The 27,831-nt window shown below is 36.5% G+C and overlaps 1 protein-coding gene across 10 annotated transcripts in view; it reads left to right on the top strand.

Annotated features, from left to right (window-relative positions):
- Positions 1-27,831, top strand: part of HFM1 (helicase for meiosis 1) — a 134,398-nt gene that overhangs the window by 13,184 nt on the left and 93,383 nt on the right. For 9 of the 10 annotated variants that reach the window (XM_524618.9, XM_063799624.1, XM_063799622.1 and 6 more), the window contains 9 exons: positions 5,144-5,403; positions 5,744-5,791; positions 10,003-10,073; positions 10,748-10,880; positions 11,769-11,920; positions 12,501-12,578; positions 12,798-12,956; positions 15,270-15,470; positions 15,551-15,639. In XM_524618.9, the coding sequence (XP_524618.5) occupies positions 5,144-5,403; positions 5,744-5,791; positions 10,003-10,073; positions 10,748-10,880; positions 11,769-11,920; positions 12,501-12,578; positions 12,798-12,956; positions 15,270-15,470; positions 15,551-15,639 (1,191 nt within the window). The remainder of the gene's footprint in view (positions 1-5,143; positions 5,404-5,743; positions 5,792-10,002; positions 10,074-10,747; positions 10,881-11,768; positions 11,921-12,500; positions 12,579-12,797; positions 12,957-15,269; positions 15,471-15,550; positions 15,640-27,831) is intronic. The other variant, XM_063799638.1, reaches the window with a different exon arrangement.

The raw sequence follows: 27,831 nt of genomic DNA on the forward strand, positions 1-27,831 counted from the left end.
GGCTTTTGTTGCCATTGCTTTTGGTGTTTTAGTCATGAAGTCCTTGCCCATGCCTATGTCCTGAGTGGTATTGCCTAGGTTTTCTTCTAGGGTTTTTATGGTTTTAGTCTAACATTTAAGTCTTTAATCCATCTTGAATTAATTTTCGTATAAGGTGTAAGGAAGGAATCCAGTTTCAGCTTTCTACATGTGGCTAGCCAGTTTTCCCAGCACCATTTATTAAATAGGGAATCCTTTCCCCATTTCTTGTTTTTGTCAGATTTGTCAAAGATCAGATGGTTGTAGATGTGTGATATTATTTCTGAGGGCTCTGTTCTTTTCTATTGGTCTATATCTCTGTTTTGGTACCAGTATCATGCTGTTTAGGTTACTGTAGCCTTGTAGTATAGTTTGAAGTCAGGTAGTGTGATGCCTCCAGCTTTGTTCTTTTTGCTTAGGATTGCCTTGGCAATGCGGGCTCTGTTTTGGTTCCCTGTGAACTTTAAAGTAGTTTTTTCCAATTCTGTGAAGAAAGTCATTGGTAGCTTGATGGGGATGGCATTGAATCTATAAATTACCTTGGTCAGTATGGCCATTTTCACAATATTGATTCTTCCTATCCATGAGCATGGAATGTTCTTCCATTTGTTTGTGTCCTCTTTTATTTCATTGAGCAGTGGTTTGTAGTTCTCCTTGAAGAGGTCCTTCACATCCCTTGTAAGTTGGATTCCTAGGTATTTTATTCTCTTTGTATCAATTGTGAATGGGAGTTCACTCATGATTTGGCTGTTTGTCTGTTATTGGTGTACAGGAATACTTGTGATTTTTGCATGTTGATTTTGTATCCTGAGACTTTGCTGAAGTTGCTTATCAGCTTAAGGAGATTTTGGTCTGGGACGATGGGGTTTTCTAAATATACAATCATGTCTTCTGCAAACAGGGACAATTTGACTTCCTCTTTTCCTAATTGAATACCCTTTATTTCTTTCTCCTACCTGATTGCCCTGGCCAGAACTTCCAACACTATGTTGAATAGGAGTGGTGGGAGAGGGCATCCCTATCTTGTGCCCGTTTTCAAAGGGAATGCTTCCAGTTTTTGCCCTTTCAGTATGATATTGGCTGTGGGTCTGTCATAAATAGCTCTTATTATTTTGAGGTATATCCCATGAATTCCTAGTTTATTGAGAGTTTTTAGCATGAAGGGCTGCACTTAATATTTTTAAGGTTCATGCATGTTGTGTTATGTATCAGTCTTTCATTCTTTCCCTCCCTGCCTCCCTCCTTCCTTCCTTCCTTCCTTTCTTTCTCTCTCTTTTTTTTTTTTTCTTTTGGGAGTCTTACTCTGTCACCCAGGCTTGAGTGCAGTGGTGTGATCTTGGTTCGCTATAGCCTCTGCCTCCCAGGTTCAGGCAATTCTCCTGCCTCAGCCTCCCGAGTAGCTAGAACTACAGGCATGCGCCACCACACCCGGCTAATTTTTGTATTTTTAGTAGAGACGGAATTTCACCATGTTGACCAGGATGGTCTTCATCTCCTGACTGTGTGATCTGCCTGCCTCGGCCTCCCAGTATTGGGATTACAGGCGTAAGCTACCATGCCTGGCCAGTATTTCATTTTTTTTTAATGGCCAAATAATAATCCATTAAATGGATATATCACATTTTGTTTATTCACTTATCAGTTGATGGATGTTTGGGTTGTTTTCACTTTTTGTCTATTGTGAATAATATTGCTATGAAAATGCATGCAAGTTTTTGTGTGAATGTGTGTTTTCAATTCTTTGGATATAAACTCAGAAGTAGAATTGCTGTGTCATATGGTAACTTTATATTTAACTTTTCTAAGGAACTGCCAAATTGTTTTCCAAAGTGGCTGCGTCACTTTATAGTCCCATCAGCAATATTTGAGAGTTCCAGTTTCTCCACATTCTGGCCAGTACTTGTTATTTTCTGTCTTTTTTATTATAGGCATCCTACTGGGTATGTGAAGAGGTATCTCATTGTGGTGTATCTCATTTTCTTAATGACTAATTGTCTTAGTTATTTTGAGCTGGTATAATGAAATACTGTAGATTGGGTGTTGTAAATAACAAACATTTGTTTACACGATTCTGGAGGCTGGAAGTCAGAAATCAGAGTGCCAGCATGGTTGGGTTCTTGATGACGACCCTCTTTCTGGTTATGTGCTCCCATGGTTTTTCTTTGGTGTGTGTATAAACAGAGACAGCTCATGTTTCATCCTCTTTTTATAAGGGCATTAATTCCATCATGGGGAGGTACCCTCATGACCTCATCTAAACCCAATTATCTTCCAAAGGCCCCACCTCCAAATACCATAACATTGGGAGGCTGAGGCGGGCAGATCACAAGGTCAGGAGTTCGAGACCAGTCTGACCAACATGGTAAAACCCTGTCTCTACTAAAAATACAAAAATTAGCCGGGTGTGGTGGCATGCGCCTGTAATCCTAGCTACTCAGGAGGCTGAGGCAGGAGAATCACTTGAACCCGGGAGGCGGAGCTTGCAGTGAGCCGAGATCACACCACTGCACTCCAGCCTGGGTGACAGAGCGAGACTCCAGCCTGGGTGACAGAGCCAGACTCAATCTCAAAAAAAAAAAAAAAAAAAAAAAAACCCAACAAAAAAACCCACAGGGGATTAGGGCCTCAACAAATGAATCTGGAGGGAGGGACATTAATATCCAGTCTGTAGCAATAATGTTAAGAATATTTTCATGTGATTATCAGCCATTCATATGTCTTCTTTGGAGTAATGTCTTATTCAGATCCTTTGTCCATATTTTAATTGGGCTATTTGTCTTTTAATTGTTGAGTTTTAAGAGTTCTTTATTCCCAATAACAGTCTCTTATCATCTGTATGATTTGCAAGTATTTCCCCCATTCTGTGGGTTTTCACTTTTTTGATGGTATTCTTCGCAGCGCAAGTTTTAAATTTTGATAGAGTCCAGTTTATCTAATTTTTCTTTTATGCTTATGCTTTTGCTTTGATGTAATACTGATTTGGTGTCACTTTGGTTGCTTATGGTTTTGGTGTCATATCTAAGAAACTATTGCCTAATCCAAGGTCATGAAGATTTACTCTTAAGTTTTCTTCTAAGGGTTTCAGAGTTTTTAGCTCTTATGTTTACATTTGTGATCTATTATTTCATATTTTAAATATTTGTGTGAAGTAGGAGTCCATTCTCATTCTTTTTGTATGTAGATATTCAATTGTTCCAGCCTCATTTGTTGAAAAGACTGTTCTTTCCCTACTGAATGTCATGACACTGTCATTGGAAATCAACTGACCATAAATGTAAAGACTGGGTGTTGACTGACACCGACTGATTCTCTGACACCAACTTGGCATCTAACAATTTAAATCAATTTGAAACTTAACTCCTGGAATTAGCGTCAGACCCCACAGGTTGAAGGCTCAGTTCTGTAAGACTGACCTCACTTTGAATTCCAGCTGAAAATGAGATTCCCAGGCTACCCACATTTCTGTCTGGCCAACTACAAATTTGAGGCTTCCCATGACCCCATCTTAGGTTTAATAATTTCCTAGAATGACTCAGAGACCTAAGGGAAACACTTTACTTACATTTACCAGCTTATTATAAAGGGTACAACTCCAAATGAAAGAGATACATATGGCAAAATATGAGGGAGGGGGTGCAGAGTTCCCATAACTTCTCTGAGCATGCCACTCTGTCAGCACCTTGATGTGTTCACCATTTCAGAAGCTCTCAGAACCCTGTTGTTTAGGCATTTTAATGGAGGTTCCATTTCATAGACAAGACTGATGAAATCACTGGCCATTGCTAATTAAACTTGATCTTCAGCCCCTGAATGGATAAGTCATCTCCATTACTTATTCTATAAGATGTGAATGTTTTATTAGGAACCTTAACGGTTACTTCATCCCTTAGGGATATTGTGAACAAGTTACTTCGATAGATTGTCTTTTGATCAAATATAATACAGTACAGTCATAAAGTGTTTCCTTGTTTTTAGAACTTTGCAGAGAAGTAGTTCTTACATTGAAATGGTTATTGGATATAGTGTTTGGGATGATTTAATCTGCTAATATACTTAGTTTATATCTTTTCCTTTTTGGGGGGATACACAGTGCTGATTTGATTGGCTAGGAAAACTGTCTTATCTGGTAGCTTCTGTGGCATGAAATGCAGTTGCTGACAACTTTTAATTCATAACAAGTCTGTTAACTTATTCCTATAAATTGAATGTTAATATAATTCAGTAACTTGAATCACTTCAGTTAAATTTAAATACTATTAGATGTTATGAAATTTACTATTTACTGTGACTATATTTAGTGGCTTTTTCTCTCTCTTAAGCACTTTACTGACTTTAAATGGAACATTAGTTATCTGTTGTTGTATAATAAAATTATCCCAAAATGTAGTAGTTTAAAACAACAATGAACATTATTATCTCTCACAGTTTCTCCAGGCTAGGAATTTAGGAACAACTTAGCTAGTAGTTCTGGCTTAGGCTCTCTTGTGAGAATGCATAAAGATATTGGGGGCCTCTCACAAGAAGGCCACAATCAAAATGTTAGCCATGCTGCAGTCCTGAAAGCTTGACAGGAGCTATCAGGTCTCTCTTCAAGGTGGCTTGCTGTCCTTGACTGAAAAGTCAGTGCTGGTTGTTGGCAGGAGACCTCAGTACCTCTCCACCTGGGCCTCTTCATAGGGTTGTTTGAGTGCTTTCTTTATATTGTGACTAGCTCTCCACAGAGTGAGAGATCTAAGAGACCATGGGGAAGGGGCAATGTCTTTTATTACCTAGCCTTGTAAGTCAAACTTTTGCACTTCTGCAGTACTCTGCTAGTTAGACAGGCCAGTCCTGATTCAGCGATTCAATTTGTAGGAGACTGTAAAGGGGTGAGGAGCAGGCAAGGATCATTGGGCCCTTTTGGAGGATGACTGCCACAAATGGATTTATCTGAGTTTTAGGAAAGTAGAAAGACATACTTCAGTGGTAAACTAGCAAGTTATATTTTAGGAGAATGTTTAGCTTTTTTGTTTGAGTAAACCATAATCTGTGAGTGTTTTTAAGGGGGCCAATTTTATGCTAGTTTTTCATATTCCAAGCAAGTGTTACACGTGAGAAAATATGTGGGTCTTTTTTTTGTTTGCAGATTATTTAAAATATCTGACAATATACATGGGAGTGCTTATTCTAATGACAGTGAATTGGACTCTCACATTGGCTCAGTGAAAATTGTACAAACAGAAATGAACAAAGGGAAATCAAGGAACTATAGCAATAGTAAGCAGAAATTTCAATATTCTGCAAATGTGTTTACAGCAAATAATGCTTTTTCTGCTTCTGAAATCGGAGAAGGCATGTTCAAAGCATCATCTTTTTCAGTTGCTTTCCAACCTCATGATATTCAAGGTAATTTCTTGCTTTTTCAGTTCATTTTATAAGTACAGACTAAACCACATTTCTTAGCATAGGGGAAAATGTAAAAATATAGTAAATTTGAGTAAATTATCTCTCTGTGCAATTTCTGCATTTTTTTATTATATTGCATTATTTTCTAAGCTGTGCTGTGTGTTAAAATATTTTATCCTGTGTGCTAAAAATATTTTTAACTTTGCTCTCAATAAAAAGTTGTGTTAGTTTTATTGAAACAGTTTTTATGGAAAGGTTAAAAATATTCATTTCAGGTCCTAGCTTCTGACCATTAATTTTTTTTTGATATTTATATAAATATGTAGCATTTTTTTTTCAGAGGTAACAGAAAATGGTTTAGGTTCCTTGAAGGCTGTCACAGAAATTCGTATCCTTTAAGTTATTTACAATAGCTGCTTTGTATTTATTAAATCATAATTTTAAAACATTTGTTTAATTGTGTTTGTTTATTTTGGTTGATGGAGAAAAAGAGGGAAAAATTAATCTTTTTGGTGATGTAAGAGGTACATGTGGCCGGGTGCGGTGGTTCACGCCTGTAATTCCAGCACTTTGGGAGGCTGAGGCAGGCAGATCACGAGGTCAGGAGTTCGAGACCAGCCTGACTAACATGGTGAAACCTTGTCTCTACTAAAAATGTAAAAAATTAGCTGGGCCTGGTGGTGTGCACCTGTAATCCCAGCTACTCAGGGGGCTGAGGGAGGAGAATCGCTTGAACCTGGGAGGCAGAGGTTGCAGTGAGCTGAGATTGTGCCATTGCATTCTAGCATGGCAAAAGAGTGAGACTCCATCTCAAAAAAAAAAAAAAGATGTATGTGTGTGATAGTGCTACTCAGGGTGTGATTGCAGACTGGTGCTGATTTGTGACCTGTTTGTTATCAGTTTATGGCAAATTAAGTACAGAAGTCAGATTTGTATTATTGGCAGAACTCTGAGCATATTTACTTACAAATAGGTACAGATAATTTCTCATCCTTTGAGAAAGAGCAGCCAAATTGGGTTGAACTGGGTAGGGGAAATGGATGAGAATGGGATATTGTGTGGATTGGGGACATTTCTACAGATCTAGTATTTCTGAAAATCTAATTTGGAGTTTATACCTAGAATCCAATTTTCATGTCTGGACATTTCCAGTGTAAATATTTTGAGTATGTTTGTGTGTTCTGGAGGTAACATTGTTTTTGCTTCTTTAATACCCTGTGTATGCCTATGATAGTGCACTTATTTTGTTTTAATTCACCAGCAGTTTATGTGACTATTTCCCCATGATCTATGAACTCTTTGAAGGCAAACATCATGACTTATTTACCTGCCTATTTCCAAATACATTGAAAGGCAGATAAAGTAAGGCAGGTAAAGTAAGGAAATTGTTCTGGCAAAAGTAGAGACATAAGCAAGGGTGGAGGTAAAAAAGTATGAAATACATTTGGAAAGAATAAGCTTTCCAGTTTGGCTAAAGTGACAGATATGATTAAAGAAGTAATAAGAAATATTAGATAGTTATCTTAGAATCATATCATATAATGTCATGAATACCAAGGTCAAAGGTTTTTTTATTTTATTTTTATTTTTTATTTTTTCCCCCAGCTTTGTTGAGGTATAAGTGACAAATAAAAATGGTATATTTTTTAAGGAGTACAACATGATATTTTTTAATATGTAAACATTGCAAAAATAATTACCACAATCAGGCTAATTAATGTGTCTATCGCCTCTCATAGTTACTTCTTTTTTGTAGTGAAAATGCAATCTCTGTAATGAGGAGAAACCATGCAATATTTTTGAGCAGGTCAAATATCATTTAAACTATGCTTTAGGAATATATAATTAGTGACTCAATGCTTGGCAATGCTCTAGCATCCACAAAAGTTATGGTCTAGTTGACAAAATGAAAAATGAATTCCAGATATTGCATAGCTGTGCTAGAGAAATCTAGGCAACAATAACTCTAATCCTGGGCACTCGAAGGATCATCTGACATAATTCTGAAGTATGATTAGAAAATACTTGCCTGACTTCTCATGAAAAGTTGCCTCCAATGCAGATAGCTGATTTGAGTAAAAATGAGGGAGAGGGATCAATAAGAGAGTTATACATGTTGATATAGTAACTATAAACATAGCCAGTGTTTAGCACTTTATTCAGCATAGTGTCTCAATGCTGCCACATTTTTTTTTCTGCGGTGATCAAAATAGGATGGAAACATAGGAAATATATTAGCAGTAAGCTGTTAAAGATGTTTAATTATCTGTACGATGGCTGATTCTTCTTATCCCTTACTGGAAAGCCTTTCCATAATATGACACTGGCTTTTAAAGAGCTTTGAGGATTTTTATGCTATATTAGCACAGCTGAAGTGATTCTGTTGTTTAGGGGTCTTTATTAGTTAGGACTACTGCCTACACTTGTGTCCACTGATTTATTGTCCAAAAAGTTCATTTTGTGTAAAACTCATTGTCCTATACCTTATTGTTTCCAAGTATGTATTTAAAGTGGAAGACTGAGTGCTATTTGTGATAATTTGAGAGTTTGTAGATTACTTGGACACACCTTATTTTCTTATTCTCTTTAAATATTTTACTACATTTGAATCCTCAGGGCAATAGACATTTTCTCAGATTGGTCCTACCACAGTAGTCTTGTCATTTTCAGTTCTGCAGACATTTTCCCCATTATTTCAGTGACACTGCTGAGAGTTTATTGAATGTAAGGAAAAAAATTGATTTCAAGTGTTGATAGTGATGATAAATGATGTTAGCAGTTGAGTTTTCTTATGAGCTGAAATACTGATTCTATATCTACTCTGAATCAAAGATTCATTTTGTGAATGATATGGAACTATCTAATGAGAGAAAAACCAACATGATGGCCCACTGGTGGGCTTGTTACAAATAAATATTTGATAGAAAGAGACATGTTTTGAAGGAAAATTGAGATTCCTTCTAAAGCTGATGGATTTTCAAACTCAAAATTACGTTTTTGTTTTGGCACAGATATGACACTTTGCACATCAGAAAGTAAAATGAGGATTTATAAATTAACTGCTTGATGTAATAATTGCAAACCTATATTAACTGAGTTATGTGTCAGGCACTGTTCTAAGTATTTGGGATATGTCACTTAAGAAAACAGACAATGAATCCTTGCTTTTGAGGAGATGACATTCTTGGGATGAGGGTGGGGAAGAAGCTAGATCTCAACAACTGTAATAACATATAAATAAGTCATAGAGTTTTTTAGAAAGTGGTGACTATTATGGGAAAAGAAAAAAGTAGAGCAGGGTAAGCGGGTTAAATTGGGACTGCTGGGATTTGTGGCTCAGGGTGTAGAATTAAACAGTACTTAGGGTAGACCTTGAGAAGGTCAGATTTAAGCACTTAATGGAGGGAAAAGAGCCAAGGAAATATGGAAGGAATAACAGTCTAGGCAGAGGGAAGGCCTCATGGCAGGATCGTAGCTGATATTTTTGAAGAACAGCAGAGTTCAGTATAGCTAGAGGAGATGAGTCAGGGGGAAAGAGTAGTAGGACATGAAGTCAGAGAGATAAAGGCAGGGGCTGATGCGGGGAGGGAGTGGCAGTGGGGAGACGATCATGTAGAGCCTTATAGCCATACACTTTTAGAGAAAGGGAGGAATTTGATCAGAGAAGTAATATGATGTAAGTTTAAACAGGATCACTACAGCAATCCATCAGTTCTTGTATATCTTTATAAAAATCCAGTTGTTTAAATAACTGTGTACTTGTGTTCTCAGATATGTTCTTAACCATCTTATAACTTCTAATAGATTATAACAGTCTCAATTGTAGGAACTCATTTTCTTCTTTATTTACAGCTTCCCACAGCTTTCTAAATCTAGTAATGTATTCTGTATGTAGTGTTCAATGACTGTAGTTGATAAGAATGGTAAGAAGAATACCATGTAAATACAGATATCTCCCAATCTGTCAATAGACCCTCACCTTGGAGAGGGGACAGTTTATTCTTCATATCTATTAATATTTTTGAACTTTCTTACAGGGGAAGGATGATTTAAGTTCTTCCTGTCAAGCCAGTATGTTGATAGTTATAATTAAACCCACCACTTAACACAACCAAATTATCAAAAACAAAGAGATTTGGTATTAGGTAACCAGAAACACATCAGCTAATGAATTACAATCAATGCTTAATGAAATAGTTGAGTGAAATTCTGTACATTAAAGAAGAGATAAAAATCAAGTGGCCTTGTCAAGGTAAATAAGAAAAAGCACTACTCTGGAAAAGATAAACTAGAAGTGTAGTTCTGATTTACTTGCCATTATGTACTTGCATCTCTTCCATCATATTTAGCACTCAAGTATAACCCTTATATAATCTCTTATTTCCCTATAAGAACTTTGCAAATTCTTTTCAGAATATGGAGTGTGACTGGAGACTAGAATAATTTATGATAATTCTTTTCCTAAGATGCCAGATAGCAAATGTTAAAACCTCATCATTAAATATCGTCAGAATCTATATTAATGTAACTTAGTTTTAAAATTAAAAGTAACTAATTTTTTAAATTCTGAAATATTTGACTCCTTAATGTTATTGTAAGCGGCAAAATTTAGAAGTATTTTCAAAGAATTTCCATATTTCAACTATATACAGTCCAAGGCCTTTGATGATGTAAGTATTTTATTTTACTTATTTATTTTTCTACCTTTCACTAGGTTATGATCACTAGATTGGGACAGCTGGGATTTACTAGATCTTTATGTCTGCACTGCCACACTCCATGTCTAGCACATTTAGGAGCTCAGAAAATATTTGGTAAATGTATACATGTGATTTTCATAGGTGGATTTGTTTGTATTTGAGTGCAGTGGTGAAATCTCAGCTCACTGCAACTTCTACTTCCCAGGTTCAAGCGATTTTCCTGCCTCAGCCACCCAAGTAACTGGGATTACAGGCTTGAGACACCACTCCTGGCTAAGTTTTCTATTTGTAGTGGAGACAGAGTTTTGCTCTGTTGGCCAGGCTGGTCTCGAACTCCTGACTCAAGTGATCTGCCTTCCTTGGCTTCCCAAAGTGCTGGGATTACAGGTGTAAGCCATCGCACTCAGCCAGGAATGATTTTCTCCTAGGTCTACATTGACAAATAAAACAGCATGATAAAATACTAATAGTGTTATTTTTCGAGAGTGGAGGCTCTGGAGCAAAGTTACAATTTTTATAACTTTAGAGGAAAAATGTTTGAACTATGATTCCTTAGATTCTTACTAAGACTTTTTTTTTAACAAATTGAGAATGTGTGTGAAAAATTCTATATGTTACATGATTGATTACTTTTTATTTTTTAGCTTCTTTACACAGATAGGAATTTTGTGATTTGTGCTCCAACTGGTTCTGGAAAAACTGTAGTGTTTGAACTAGCTATAACAAGATTGTTAATGGAAGTACCATTGCCATGGTTGAATATTAAAATTGTTTACAGTAAGTATTTATTATAAGAGTGATGACTAATTATAATAATGAAAAACCATTGAAGCAAAATGAAGAAATAAATTCAGTTCCTGGCCTCAGGAATTACTTGATTTTCTATATATTTCTAGTAAAGTCTGGTCTTATTTGTCATTAAATTTAAAACACATTTTCCAGAATTATAAATAAAAAGTAATATTTGAATTGAGAATTTGACTTTTACATGCTTATTTTTTAAAGGACAGGCAAAATGAACAAATAAAATCAAATATTTTGTAATTCTAGAAATTTGCATAGGAACTTTTACTCTCCTTTCTTAGGTATGTATTTAAAAAATTTTTTTTAATCAAAGAATATATGTATATGGATTAAAAATCAAATATCAGTAAAGGCCTTATAGTGAAAAGCAATAATCTTCTGCCCTACCTTTCTCCACTTTTAGTTACACTTGCCTGAGAAATCATTTCTATTTCTATTTTTAGTTCTTTTTGGCTATTACCTTGATATCTCTAAATCAAGCTTGTCTAACTTGTGGCCTGCAGGCTGCATGTGGCCCAGGATGGCTTTGAATGCGGCCCAGCACAAATTTGTAAACTTACGACAAATTTGTAATGTTTGTAAAACATTATGAGAATTTTTTTTCTTTAGCTTATCAGTCATCGTCAGTGTTAGCATATTTTATGTGTGGCTCAATACAGTTCTTCTTCCAGTGTGGCCCAGGGAAGCCAAAAGACTGGACACCCCTGCTCTAAATAATGTGCCTATATTGTTCATTTTTAATTTATCAATATTAGGAGTATGTAGATGTGTATTTTTTATGCTAACTTTATTAACCAAAGTTTGTGAAAAGAATTTTAAAATTGAACTGATGTTCAAAGTAAATATTTTATATTGTTACAGTGGCACCAATAAAAGCCTTGTGCAGTCAGCGTTTTGATGACTGGAAAGAAAAATTTGGACCAATAGGATTGAATTGTAAAGAACTTACTGGAGATACAGTAATGGATGATCTATTTGAGATTCAGCATGCCCACATTATTATGACAACTCCAGTAGGTATTATTTATACTTTATGATTTCTTTAGTTTGTTAGAAAATACCTATTTTTCTTTACTGAGATAAAAAGTTTAAAAAATATAAACTAGAAACATATATTTACAATGCAAACAAACAAACATTAAAAAAATACTACAATTCAAGGTACAGACAGAATACCTACAAATCAGTAAGTAAAAGACAAATGACCAAATTGGAAAAATTGACAAAGAATAGGCAGTTTGTTATTGTGGATACTTTGTAATCATATTTATTGCTTTTTTCTTTTACCTAAGTAGTATGTTTTATAGAGGGAGGTCCTTGGTAGAATTTAAAAATAGGTAACAAAACTTGGACTTTGAATATTTTGTGGTTCAGTGTAAAAACAGTTGAGGGCCCAGTTTAAAAAATACCTTTAAGACTAAAAATTCTTTAAGTATTTTTTAATTTTAAAATATTTTTCAGAATACTCTTAAGGGATCAACCAAAATTGCCTATTATTTGTAATACGTCATGTTAAAAATGTTTTTGATATCTTAATATTTATTATAATTCCTTATCACATTAAACTACTTGTATGCTTTTTTTTCTCTCTAGGAAAAATGGGATAGCATGACTAGGAAATGGAGAGACAACTCTTTGGTTCAGCTGGTTCGACTGTTTCTCATTGATGAGGTAATGAATGCATTCGCTTTCAGAGATAAACATAAAAGGATAATTAGAATAAGACAGAAAGAAAAAAGACATTGCAACCAAACTATATGTTTGTTTTATCCCTTCAAGTGGAAAATGCTCATTTTCTCAAGCAAGAATGTTAATATTATTGAATATTTTAATTGATTAAATGTATTTTTAATTCTATAGCTAATGATTTTTTCTTGATTTCCTGCTTAGGTACATATTGTAAAAGATGAAAATCGTGGTCCAACTCTTGAAGTTGTAGTTAGCAGAATGAAAACTGTACAGTCTGTTTCTCAGACTTTAAAAAATACCAGCACTGCTATTCCAATGCGATTTGTAGCTGTATCTGCAACAATTCCAAATGCTGAGGATGTGAGTTACAATTTTAACTGAGCTCTTAGGTTTTTTATGACTTGTGAAATATTTAGTCATCTTGATCATAGAGAAAAGTGAATTTTTTTGTCCTTTCCTTTAATAGGAAAGTATGTTGTAGAAAGTTGTGGCTAGATCTCATAAATATAACAGTATTAAGGCCATAAAATTTGGTTAATCAGGTTTAATAAAACATTTTTTGTGGACATGTGGACATCTCGTTTGCTAGTATCTAACAGTCTTAGTTTCCTGGGTTTCAGGTGCCTCATAGTAACTTCACTAACAATATGTGATGGTTGTTGTAACTAGCTGACTCTAATTGTATAGCGAAGTATGGTGGAGAATACAAATAATTGCTTAGATGATTACCACTTGCTCCTCAATTCTGTATGCTTGGCATTGTGGTAAGCACTAAATATAGATGCAAAAGTGAAAATATATGGACTCCGTCCTTGAGGAGGATCTCATGGTTAATGGGGTACATGGACATGTAAAGAAATAATCATGTGCACTATTATACTTTCCATAATGAATATATGACTTAATTTTTCTTCAGTTTTCAAGTAAACGTCTTGAAAAATAATAGTCTCACTCTACTTTCTCACTCCTACTTACTTCTCAGCCTACTATAATACTGGTTTTCCCCTACTACTTCTTAGAAATTGTTTTCACAAATAGCCACTATATTGTCTATTCCAATGGAATATTTTGTCTTTATTGTTAATTTGGCACAATTAATCATTTTCTTGTTCTTGAAATGACAACTTGTTTTGTTCATATTTGTCAAGAATAATATAGAAAAATTTAAAGTTTATTACAACAACAAAACTAAATCCTAGCGTTTATCTTTACACATGTAGGAAGCATAATGTACATACTTTTTTTTGTAAGCATGTAGGAATCATAATGTACATACTCTTTTTTTTGACCTGCATTTCACCTTTAAACATTTTTATATCATTAAATATTCTTCAATACTATTTTTGTGGTTTTATTGTAATTTATTTATCAAACACTATAACAATGGAAGATTAAGTTATTTCCAATTTTTGCTATTGTAAACAGAGTGAAATTAATGTATCTGAAACATCCATGATTATTTCCTTAGGATGAACTTTTAGAATGAATTAACTGAATCAAAGGATATATAAAACTCTAAAGAAGCGCTTCTTTCCATAAATGTTATATTCATTTACACTTCTACCAGAGGCTATTTTCCTGTATCCTAACACTGGATAGTATAATAATGGAATTATTATTGCTAATATTATTTTAAAATATTTATAGGATTTATTGTTGAGTGTAGTATCTCATTTAAAAATTTTTTACTTCTTTGATTTCTACTAAGGTAAAATTTTAAATATATTTATCAACTACTTTAAGTTCTTTTTTTAAAACTTGCCAGGTTATGTCATTTGCCTTTTTTTCACATTGGAATACTAAATTTTTCTTACTTATTTGTAAGCAATTATTATGTACTAGTACTGTCTAATTCTTGAAACTTTTCCCCTTGTGATAAACACTACTTCTGTGAATGCTGTTTCTGTCTCTTTTGTCAGATCTTCTTCCTCCGTTTTTCCCTAAATTAAGGTTTTTATTCTTGGCCTTCTGCTCCCCTCTGTCTGTAAATTCTTATGTGATCTTATCCCTACTCATGATAACCTTGAGATTATTTTAATGTTTTCTACCTGTCAAAACAACAGTCAATTTCATAGCAGAGCATGGAGCCTGATTATTAACTGGGCTATGTAAAGATAAGGATTGCTTACCACAGTTCCAGAAAATAACTAGTGACTCTAGCTTGAGTCTGAAGTTTGCTTTTGGCACTGGCATCTCTCAAGTGTTTGTTGTTTGCTTAAAAACTTGTCAACCCTTGCCAACCTAAACCAACTATTAATTTGCTGCTATTTATCTAATATTTAGGACAACACAAAAGAGATGTCAGCCATTTTGAGGTGTAGTTTTCAAAAATAGCAAAGAAGTTAAAATAATAGTGAGAAATTTGGCCTCTATGACAAAATTGATTTTAATTTTTCTTTGGATTCTTATGAAGGAAAATAAAGCAAAATAATAATAATTAATTGGAAGTTCACCATGGTGAAAAGTGGGTATAATCTTGAAATGCTACTATTGGTAGTGTTGACCACTATATCAACAGAATAATATTAATGGAATATGTAATATTGAAAAAGACAGCATACTTGATTAAATACTTTTATAGCTTGACCTTAAAGTGCTTTGTAATTGGGTTGTTTTTAGCAATAAAACTTTACTAGAAGAAAATTTTAATGCACATGTTTTTGTGTTTCAAAGATTGCAGAATGGCTTTCAGATGGTGAAAGACCAGCTGTGTGTCTGAAAATGGATGAGAGCCATAGACCAGTGAAACTTCAGAAAGTGGTCCTTGGATTTCCCTGCAGTAGTAACCAAACTGAATTTAAGTTTGATTTAACCCTCAACTACAAAATTGCCAGTGTTATACAAATGTACTCTGATCAGAAACCCACACTTGTGGTATGGATTGTTGATAGCTTATTTTTTAGTATATTCAGTTTTTAACATGATTAATACAAACGTTGTGAATTTATTTTCAGTTTTGTGCAACAAGGAAGGGTGTGCAACAGGCTGCTTCTGTTCTTGTGAAAGATGCTAAATTTATTATGACTGTGGAACAGAAACAGAGGTATAGTTTTTTATTTTTTCATGGAAGTAGAAGGACTTTTAGGGCTCATCTAGATGACATGAGAAAATTAGGCTTGTCCCATAACCTTGGGGTAAACCTCAGTGTCCTCATCTATAAAATAAGGATAATGGTAATTTTGAGGATTAAGTGAGATAGTGAATCTTCGTACAGGGGTGATCCAGATTTCTTGAATGATAAAGATTATCCGTACTACTATCTATTTTTTTTAACCTAATTTCAATCCAGCATCTTTTATAGTCTTTCACTAAAGCTGATCTTGCGAATTAATCTTTAAGGACTCTCTATCATATTTGGCCACTTCCACCTTACTTAAACACTCTGGACTCTGTGCTTCCATGATCATTTCTACTGATTTTCTTCCTCCTTTGCAGGCTGTTCGTTCTCAGTCCCCTTTTCACCTCTTCTACCCAACTCTTAAATGTTGACATTCGAGTGAGTATACCTGAGGTTCATTCTTTCTAATGCCACACTCTTAGGTGTTTGTAAGTACTCACATGAAGTTCAAATAATATTTATGCATGTCTGTGAATTCCCACACTTATGCCTTTGGCCCAGACTTCCCTACTGAGCTCCAGGCCTATAGTCCATCTGTGTAACTGAATCCAGTTGTATGTCTACCAACAGTTATCTCAAACTCACACTATGTACCAAATAGAACCTTGGTTCTTGCTCTCAGACCAGCTCCTTCTCCAGTGTTCCCCACCTTAATTATACATTATCTCCCTAGTTACTCATAGCAGAAAACTATGATTGATATCTTCTTCACCTTATACCCCACAGACAATCAATTACGAAGTCCTGTTTATTCTTACTTCTAAATATATCTCAAATATGTCATTTTGTCTCCATCAACACTGCCACTTCCCTAATTCAAGTCACTATTAATCTCTTGCCTAGGCTGTATCCTTTTCTTTAATCACTACACACACACTCTCTTATCCAGCTTTATTCTCTACGTAGCATAGATTGTGTAAGATTGCAAATCTAAATGGCAGTTTCCTGCCTAAAACCCTTTAATAGATTCTTATTGTTCTGGGGATTAAATGCTAAATCCTTAGTGTAGCCTGCAGTAGCCCATGTAATGTGATGCCTAGCCAATTCTCCAGACTTTTCATGACCATTCTCCCCGTTTAATCATCACGGTCAAGCTGTATTAGCCTTTGTGTTCTGTGAATACACCAAACTGTTACTCTGTACAGCATCGTCTTGCATGGTGCTTGCTTTTACTGGAATGGTTTTCACCTAACTCCTATTTATCCTTCATGTCTAAACTTTAATATCAGTTTTCCATAGTCATCAGTTTCCCTGTATTTACTTTTATAAGCAACCTGTACTTTATTTCATAGCACTTACTATAATTATAATATCCTTTTGTTTAATAGTTATTTTAATATCTTTTCTATTAATTAGATTATCAACTTCTTGAGGAAAGGGGGACTCATGTTCATCCTGCTTACCACTCAATCTTAGCAGGTGTATTAGGTCATTCTTGCATTGATATAAAGAAATTTCTGAGCCTGGGTAATTTATAAAGAAGGGAGGTTTAATTGGCTCACAGTTTTGCAGGCTGTACAAGAAACATGGCACCACATCTGCTCGGCTTCTGGTGAGGCCTTGGGCTGCTTACAGTCATGGCAGAAGGCAAAGGATGAGTTGGTGTATCGCATGGTGAGAGCAGGAGTAGGGGTCGGGGGGTACCATACACTTTTAAGCAACTAGATCTCACAAAAACTCACTCACTATTGTAAGAACAGCACCAAGCCATGAGGATCTGCCCCCATGATCCATTCACCTCCTACCAGGCCTCACCTTCAATACTGGAGATTACAATTTAGCATGAGATTTAAATGGACAGCATCCAAATTATAGCAGAAGGTCTCAGCAGAGTGTTAGCACATGATTACTACGTAATGAACATTAACTTATTATTATTGTTAATAACTTCTGGAAATCAGTAAATATGTTTAGTGGTAGACCTCAGACTAAAATTGGACATGTGGATATGAGCAGATACTTATTTTTTCTGCCTAATTTTGTATGGTGGGGGAATATACTTCTCTCCGCTTTGGGTCAGATCAGCTTTCCAATTACCAGTCTGTTCCTTTGCCACTGCCTCTGGTTGCTTGTCAACCAAAGATATGTAGCAAGCCTAGAGGAGCCAATTTAGTCTTCTTTACGTTCTTTGTTTTTTTTTTAATCCACTAAAAAGGTAGACTATAAAGGTAGTCTATTAAAGAATTACAAACATAGCCACTTATTCACCCTCTAGATACTATTTTGACACTTTTCCTTCCATTTAAAGGATTTAACTTGATCTTCTTAGTTACTACCATATGAAAAAAAATCTCTAGGGTGTGAAGCATGTAGAGTAGTTCTTTTATAATACACGTCAACAAAGCAAGATTAAGCAATAAGAAACAGTAGAGAGCAAGACAGAATGAGAAAAACCAACAAAGAGCTCACAGCCAAAAAGTAGATGAAGTCTGAGAGGTAGAAAGAAAGGGAGAAAGTGAAATTATTGCTAATAAGAATACCATCAAAAAATGATTAATAATTTTCATACCAACTGCATGTAGTTTTATAGCATTCTTCTGAATTTTCTTTTTTTTATTATACTTTAAGTTTTAGGGTACATGTGCACAACGTGCAGTTTTGTTACATATGTATACATGTGGTGTTGGTGTGCTGCACCCATTAACTCATCATTTAACATTAGAGATATCTCCTAATGCTATCCCTCCCCGTTCACCCCACCCACAACAGGCCCCAGTGTGTGATGTTCCCCTTCCCGTGTCCATGTGTTCTCATTGTTTAATTCCCACCTATGAATGAGAACATGTGGTGTTTGGTTTTTTGTCCTTGCGATAGTTTGCTGAGAATGATAGCTTCCAGGTTCATCCATGTCCCTACAAAGGACATGACTCATCATTTTTTATGGCTGCATAGTATTCCATGGTGTACATGTGCCACATTTTCTTAATCCAGTCTATCATTGTTGGACATTTGGGTTGGTTCCAAGTCTTTGCTATTGTGAATAGTGCCACAATAAGTATATGTGTGCATGTGTCTTTATAGCAGCATGATTTATAATCCTTTGGGTATATATCCAGTAATGAGATGGCTGGGTCAAATGGTATTTCTAGTTCCAGATCCCTGAGGAATCGCCACACTGACTTCCACAATGGTTGAACTAGTTTACAGTCCCACCAACAGTGTAAAAGTGTTCCTATTTCTCCACATCCTCTCCAGCACCTGCTGTTTCCTGACTTTTTAATGATCGCCATTCTAACTGGTGTGAGATGGTATCTCATTGTGGTTTTGATTTGCATTTCTCTGATGGCCAGTGATGATGAGCATTTTTTCATGTGTCTTTTGGCTGCATAAATGTCTTCTTTTGAGAAGTGTCTGTTCATATCCTTCACCCACTTTTTGTTGGGGTTGTTTGTTTTTTTCTTGTAAATTTGTTTGAGTTCATTGTATAGATTCTGGATATTAGCCCTTTGTCAGATGAGTAGATGGCAAAAATTTTCTCCCATTCTGTAGGTTGCCTATTCACTCTGATGGTAGTTTCTTTTGCTGTACAGAAGCTCTTTAATTAGATCCCATTTGTCAATTTTGGCTTTTGTTGCCATTGCTTTTAATGTTTTAGACATGAAGTCCTTGCCCATGCCTATGTCCTGAATGGTATTGCCTAGGTTTTCTTCTAGGGTTTTTATGGTTTTAGGTCTAACATTTAAGTCTTTAATCCATCTTGAATTAATTTTTGTATAAGGTGTAAGGAAGGGATCCAGTTTCAGCTTTCTATATATGGCCAGCCAGTTTTCCCAGCACCATTTATTAAATAGGGAATCCTTTCCCCATTTCTTGTTTTTGGCAGGTTTGTCAAAGATCAGATGGTTGTAGATATGTGGCATTATTTCTGAGGGCTCTGTTCTGTTCCATTGGTCTATATCTCTGTTTTGGTACCAGTACCATGCTGTTTTGGTTACTGTAGCCTTGTAGTATAGTTTGAAGTCAGGTAGTGTGATGCCTCCAGCTTTGTTCTTTTGGCGTAGGATTGACTTGGCAATGCGGGCTCTTTTTTGGTTCCATGTGAACTTTAAAGTAGTTTTTTCCAATTCTGTGAAGAAAGTCATTGGTAGCTTGATGGGGATGGCATTGAATCTATAAATTACCTTGGGCAGTATGGCCATTTTCATGATATTGATTCTTCCTACCTATGAGCATGGAATGTTCTTCCATTTGTTTGTATCCTCTTTTATTTCATTGAGCAGTGGTTTGTAGTTCTCCTTGAAGAGGTCCTTCACATCCCTTGTAAGTTGGATTCCTAAGTATTTTATTCTCTTTGAAGCAATTGTGAATGGGAGTTCACTCATGATTTGGCTGTTTGTCTGTTACTGGTGTATAAGAATGCTTGTGATTTTTGCACATTGATTTTGTATTCTGAGACTTTGCTGAAGTTATCTATCAGCTTAAGGAGATTTTGCGCTGGGACGATGGGGTTTTCTAAATATACAATCATGTCTTCTGCAAACAGGGACAATTTGGCTTCCTCTTTTCCTAATTGAATACCCTTTATTTCTTTCTCCTGCCTGATTGTCCTGGCCAGAACTTCCAACACTATGTTGAATAGGAGTGGTGAGAGAGGGCATCCCTATCTTGTGCCAGTTTTCAAAGGGAATGCTTCCAGTTTTTGCCCATTCAGTATGATATTGGCTGTGGGTTTGTCATAGATAGCTCTTATTATTTTGAGATACATCCAATCAATACCTAATTTATTGAGAGTTTTTAGCATGAAGTGTTGTTGAATTTTGTCAAAGGCCTTTTCTGCATCTATTGAGATAATCATGTGGTTTTTGTCTTTGGTTCTGTTTATATGCTGAATTACGTTTATTGATTTTCGTGTGTTGAACCAGCCTTGCATCCCAGGGATGAAGCCCACTTGATCATGGTGGACAAGCTTTTTGATGTGCTGCTGGATTCAGTTTGCCAGTATTTTATTGAGGATTTTTGCATTGATGTTCATCAGGGATATTGGTCTAAAATTCTCTTTTTTTGTTGTGTCTCTGCCAGGCTTTGGTATCAGGATGATGCTGGCCTCATAAAATGAGTTAGGGAGGATTCCCTCTTTTTCTATTGATTGGAATAGTTTCAGAAGGAATGGTAACAACTCCTCCTTGTACCTCTGGTAGAATTCGGCTGTGAATCCATCTGGTCCTGGACTTTTTTTGGTTGGTAAGCTATTAATTATTGCCTCAATTTCAGAGCCTGTTATTGGTCTATTCAGAGATTCAACTTCTCCTGGGTTAGTCTTGGGAGGGTGTATGTGTCGAGGAATTTATCCATTTCTTCTAGATTTTCTAGTTTATTTGCGTAGAGGTGTTTATAGTATTCTCTGATGGTAGTTTGTATTTCTGTGGGATCGGTGGCGATATCCCCTTTATCATTTTTTATTGCATCTATTTGATTCTTCTCTCTTTTCTTATTAGTCTTGCTAGCGGTTTATCAATTTTGTTGATCTTCTCAAAAAACCAGTTCCTGGATTCATTGATTTTTGGAAGGGTTTTTTGTGTCTCTATTTCCTTCAGTTCTGCTCTGATCTTAGTTATTTCTTGCCTTCTGTTAGCTTTTGAATGTGTTTGCTCTTGCTTCCCTAGTTCTTTTAATTGTGATGTTAGGGTGTCAATTTTTATCTTTCCTGCTTTCTCTTGTGGGCATTTAGTGCTATAAATTTCCCTCTACACACTGTTTTGAATGTGTCCCAGAGATTCTGGTACATTGTGTCTTTGTTCTCATTGGTTTCAAAGATCATCTTTATTTCTGCCTTCATTTCATTATGTACCCAGTAGTCATTCAGGTTGTTCAGTTTCCATGTAGTTGAGCGGTTTTGAGTGAGTTTCTTAATCCTGAGTTCTAGTTTGATTGCACTGTGGCCTGAGAGACAGTTTGTTATAATTTCTGTTCTTTTACATTTGCTGAGGAGTGCTTTACTTCCAAGTATGTGGTCAATTTTGGAATAGGTGTGGTGTGGTGCTGAAAAGAATGTATATTCTGTTGATTTGGGGTGGGGAGTCCTGTAGATGTCTATTAGGTCCGGTTGGTGCAGTGCTGAGTTCAGTTCCTGGATATCCTTGTTAATGTTCTGTCTCGTTGATCTGTCTAATGTTGACAGTGGGGTGTTAAAGTCTCCCATTATTGTTGTGTGGGAGTCTAAGTCTCTTTGTAGGTCTCTAAGGACTTGCTTTATGAATCTGGGTGCTCCTGTATTGGGTGCATATATATTTAGGATAGTTAGCTCTTCTTGTTGAATTGATCCCTTTACCATTATGTAATAGTCTTCTTTGCCTCTTTTGATCTTTGTTGGTTTAAAGTCTGTTTTATCAGAGACTAGGATTGCAATCCCTGCCTTTTTTTGTTTTCCATTTGCTTGGTAGATCTTCCTCCATCCCTTTATTTTGAGCATATATGTGTCTCTGCACATGAGATGGGTTTCCTGAATACAGCACACTGATGGGTCTTAACTCTTTCTCCAGTTTGCCAGTCTGTGTCTTTTAATTGGATCACTTAGCCCATTTACATTTAAGGTTAATATTGTTATGTGTGAATTTGATCCTGTCATTATGATGTTAGCTGGTTATTTTGCTCGTTAGTGGATGCAGTTTCTTCCTAGCCTCGATGGTCTTTACAATTTGGCATGTTTTTGCAGTGGCTCGTACCGGTTGTTCCTTTCCATGTTTATTGCTTCCTTCAGGAGCTCTTTTAGGGCAGGCCTGGTGGTGACAAAAATCTCTCAGCATTTGCTTGTCTGTAAAGTATTTTATTTCTCCTTCACTTATGAAGCTTAGTTTGGCTGGATATGAAATTCTGGGTTGAAAATTCTTTTCTTTAGGAATGTTGAATATTTGCCCCCACTGTCTTCTGGTTTGTAGAGTTTCTGCCGAGAGATCAGCTGTTAGTCTGTTGGGTTTCCCTTTGTTGGTAACCCAACCTTTCTCTCTGGCTTCTCTTAACATTTTTTCCTTCATTTCAACTTTGGTGAATCTGACAATTATGTGTCTTGGAGTTGCTCTTCTTGAGGAGTATCTTTGTGGCATTCTCTGTATTTCCTAAATTTGAATGTTGGCCTGCCTTGCTAGATTGGAGAAGTTCTCCTGGATAATATCCTGCAGAGAGTTTTCCAACTTGGTTCCATTCTCCCCGTCACTTTCAGGTACACCAATGAGATGTAGTTTTGGTCTTTTCACATAGTCCCATATTTCTTGGAGGCTTTGTTTGTTTCTTTTTATTATTTTTTCTCTAAACTCCTTTTCTCACTTCATTTCATTCATTTGATCTTCCATCACTGATACCCTTTCTTCCAGTTCATCGAATCGGCTACTGAGGCTTGTGCATTCGTCACGTAGTTCTCGTGCTGTGGTTTTCAGCTCCATCAGGTCCTTTAAGGACTTCTCTGCGTTGGTTATTCTAGTTAGCCATTTGTCTAATTTTTTTTCAAGGTTTTTAACTTCTTTGCCGTGGGTTCAAACTTCCTCCTTTAGCTTGGAGCAGTTTGATCTTCTGAAGCCTTCCTCTCTCAACTCGTCAAAGTCATTCTCCGTCCAGCTGTGTTCCGTTGCTGGTGAGGAGCTGTGTTCCTTTGGAGGAGGAGAGGCGCTCTGATTTTTAGAGTTTCTGGTTTTTCTGCTCTGTTTTTTCCCCATCTTTATGGTTTTATCTACCTTTGGTCTTTGATGATGGTGACATACAGGTGGGTTTTTGGTGTGGATGTCCTTTCTGTTTGTTAGTTTTCCTTCTAACAGTCAGGACCCTCAGCTGCAGGTCTGTTGGAGTTTACTGGAGGTCCACTCCAGACCCTGTTTGCCTGGGTATCAGCAGCGGTGGCTGCAGAACAGCGGATATTGGTGAACCGCAAATGCTGCTGCCTGATCGTTCCTCTGGAAGTTTTGTCTCAGAGGAGTACCCGGCCGTGTGAGGTGTCAGTCTGCCCCTACTGGTCGGTGCCTCTCAGTTAGGCTTGGGGGTCAGGGACCCACTTGTGAAGGTAGTCTGTCTGTTCTCAGATCTCAAGCTGCGTGCTGGGAGAACCCCTACTGTCTTCCAATGTGTCAGACAGGGACATTTAAGTCTGCAGAGGTTTCTGCTGCCTTTTGTTTGGCTATGCCCTGCCCCCAGAGGTGGAGTCTACAGAGGCAGGGAGGCCTCCTTGAGCTGCGGTGGGCTCCACCCAGTTCGAGCTTCCTGGCTGCTTTGTTTACCTACTCAAGCCTCGGCAATGGCGGGTGCCCCTCCCCCAGCCTCACTGCTGCCTTGCAGTTTGATCTCAGACTGCTGTGCTAGCAATGAGCGAGGCTCTGTGGGTGTAGGACCCTCCAAGCCAGGCGCAGGATATAATCTCCTGGTGTGCCGTTTGCTAAGACCATTAGGAAAGTGCAGTATTAGGGTGGGAGTGACCCGATTTTCCAGGTGCTGTCTGTCACCCCTTTCTTTGACTAGGAAAGGGAATTTCCTGACCCCTTGCACTTCCCGGGTGAGGCGATGCCTCGCCCTGCTTCGGCTCAAGCTCGGTGCGCTGCACCTGCTGTCTGACACTCCCCAGTGAGATGAACCCAGTACCTCAGTTGGAAATGCAGAAATCACCTGTCTTCTGCATTGCTCACGCTGAGAGGTGTAGACTGGAGCTGTTCCTATTTGGCCATCTTGGCTCCACCCACCTCTTATTAATTTTCTAAGTTTTTAAAACAAAGATGTGGTTTCAAAAACATTGACCAGTTCATTATAAAACTAGTAATAGAATAAAGGTAAACTGGGATTTTTTTAAAACATGTAGGTATAGGGTAGAGAGGCTGTAAGTAGGTCTAAACAATTTGAAGCTTTCTACTTGTTGGGTGAATAAACTAGATGATCAAGTTGGTTCATATCACTTTTTGTCAGAAACAAGATGTGGGGATCAAGTAATGAGGCTTGTTTGCTTGCTCATAAACTTAACTCTGAAGGCAGTTTTGAGAGACTTACGGAATTCTTTGTGCAATGGCAGCATGATTCACATAGAAATATCTGGTGTCCTAAGGTGAATACATAATAAACATTTTTGAACTGAACTTATCTATATGAGTAGGGAATTGAAATACACTACAAGTTCCTTTAAAACTAATTTACAATTCATCCTCTCCCTTTTTTCTGTTGTGAACAAATTATCTAATTTTGTTTCAGATAATCATTTTTTTGCAAACAGATATCTTAATTCCTTTTCTCATTTCCCACTCTTACCTAGTTACTAATGGAAAGTTTCTCTCTCCTTTAACTCTCCTCTCTTCTTTCTTCAGTCTTTGCCCCTTATTTTTTCTTTATCTCTTTTTATTCCTGTTTTTTTTTTTTTTTCAGGAACATACTGGAGTTAGAGACTCAGATTTGAATTACAGTGCTGCTACTTTTACTAGCTGTGTACTATTGGACATATTACTTAACTTCTTTCAACTTCAATTTCTTAATCAGTATTGTATATGTGAGAATCAATCATCTCACCATGTTTCTATGATAATTAAATAAGGCGACATTTCTAAGATACCTAACAGTGGGTAGCAGAGTTTGTACTTAATAGTAACATGCCTTTCCTCTTGCCTTATCTTCATTCCATTGTGAATCCTTAAAAAAAGTCATGAGTGTTATCATAAAAATAATTCATCCTAGTGTCATATCTGCAACAAGGAAGTAGAAAAATACTAGATGTTTTTATATACTTAAGAACCAAGCCTACCAACTTCCAAAATCTTTTAATGTACCCAGAATTCATTTTCAGATTATCAACACACTTTCTTAACTTCCTCTTGTCTTTTCACCTAGTTTTCTTTTTTAAAAAATAAATTTTATATGGCATATTTGAGGTTTACAACATGATGTTATGTGATTCATATACCTAGTAAAATGGTTACTGTAGTGATGCAAATTAATATATCTCTCATCTCACATAGTTTTTTTTTTGACAAGAGCAGCTAAATCTACTTACTTAACAAGAATCCCTAATCCAAAATAATTTTTATTAACTATAGTCTTTATGTTGTACATTAGGTCTCTAGATTTGTTCACACTATGTATCTGCTTTTCTGTATATCCTTTGACCTACATCTCCCCATTTCTTCCCCCGTTCCCACCCTTCCTGCCTCTGATAACTACTATTTTATTCTCTATCTCTGTATAGTTGACTTTTTAAAAACACGTTTCACATGTGAGTGAGAACATACAATATTTTTCTTTCTGTGACTGGCTTATTTCAGTTAGTGTCTTAGCAATGTACTCCAGGTCCAGCCATGTTGTGGCAAGTCGCAGAATCTCATTCTTTTATAAGGCTGAATAATATTCCATTGTGTGTGTGCATGTGTGTGTGTATGTGTGTGTATACTATGTTATATATATATACACACCAGGCGCGGTGGCTCACGCCTGTAGTCCCAGCACTTTGGGAGGCCGAGGCAGGCGAATCATGAGGTCAGGAGATCAAGACCACCCTGGCTAACATGGTGAAACCCCGTCTCTACTAAAAATACAAAAAATTAGCCGGGCGTGGTGGCTGGCACCTGTAGTCCCAGCTACCCTGGAGGCTGAGGTAGGAGAATGGTGTGAACCCCGGGGGGCAGAGCTTGCAGTAAGCTGAGATCGTGCCACTGCACACTCCAGCCTGGGCGACAGAGCAAGACTCCGTCTCAAAAAAAAAAAAAATATATATATATATATATATATGTATATGTATATATACACACACAGATACCACATTTTTCTTATGCATTAGTTCATCAACAGACCTTTAGGCTGTTTCCATATCTTAACTATTATGAACAATCTGCAAGGAACATGGGAGTGCAGATATCTTTATGAGGTAATGATTTCTTCTTTGGGTATATACCCAGAGAAGAGGTTGCTTGGTAATATGGTAATTCCATTTTTAATATCTTTAGAAATCTCAATACTATTTCCATAATGGCTGTACCAATCTGCATTCCCACCAACAGTGTACTAGGATTCCCTTTTTTCCACACCATCACCTGTATTTGTTGTCTATAATATAGTGGTTTTAATTTACATTTCCTGATAATTAGGGATGTTCAACACCTTTTCATATACCTGTTGGCCATTCTTATGTTTTTTTTTTCCTTCCACTTTTAAGTTTAAGAGTACATGTGCAGGATGTATGGGTTTGTTATATAGGTAAACATGTGACATGGTGGATTGCTGTACAAATCATCGCATAACCTAGGTATTAAGCTCAGCATCCATTGCTATTATTCTTAATGCTCTCCCTCCCCAACCTCCCCAACAGGTCCCAATGTGTTCCCCTCCATATGTCCATGTGTTATCATCATTCAGCTCCCACTTATAAGTGAGAACATGTGGTGTTTGCTTTTCTGTTCCTGTGTTAGTTTGCTGAGGATAATGGCTTCCATCTTCATCCATGTCTCTGCAAAGGACATGATATCATTCCTTTTTACGGCTGTGTAGTATTCCAGAGTATATATGTGCCACATTTTCTTTATCCAGTCTATCACTGATGGGCATTTAGGTTGATTCCATGTCTTTGCTATTGTGAATAATGCTGCAATGAACATATGTGTTCATGTATCCTTATAAAATAATAATTTATATTCCTTTGGGTATATACCCAGTAATGGGATTGCTAGGTCAAATGGTATTTCTGGTTGTAGGTCTTTGAGGAATTGCCACAACGTCTTCCACAATGGTTGAACTAATTTACACTACAAACAGTGTAAAAGCGTTCCTTTTTCTCTGCAACCTTGCCAGCATCTGTTTTTTTTTTTGACTTTTTAATAATTGCCATTTTGACTGGCATGAGATGGTATCTCATTGTGGTTTTGATTTACATTTCTCTAATGATCAGTGATGTTGAGCTTTTTTTCATAATATTGGTTGGCCACATGTGTGTCATCTTTTGAAAAGTGTCTGTTCATGTCCATTGCCCGCTTTTTAATGGGGTTGTTTTTTTTTTCTTGTAATTTTGTTCAAGTTCCTTGTAGACTCTGGATATGAGACCTTTGTCAGATAGATAGATTGCAGAAATTTTCTCCTATTCTGTGGGTTGTCTATTTACTCTCATGATATTTCTTTTGCTGAATGAAAGCTCCTTATTTTGATTTTAATTTGATGCCATTTGTCAATTTTTGC

This window comes from Pan troglodytes, chromosome 1 (assembly GCF_028858775.2).
Source record: "Pan troglodytes isolate AG18354 chromosome 1, NHGRI_mPanTro3-v2.0_pri, whole genome shotgun sequence".
Taxonomy (NCBI): domain Eukaryota; kingdom Metazoa; phylum Chordata; class Mammalia; order Primates; family Hominidae; genus Pan; species Pan troglodytes.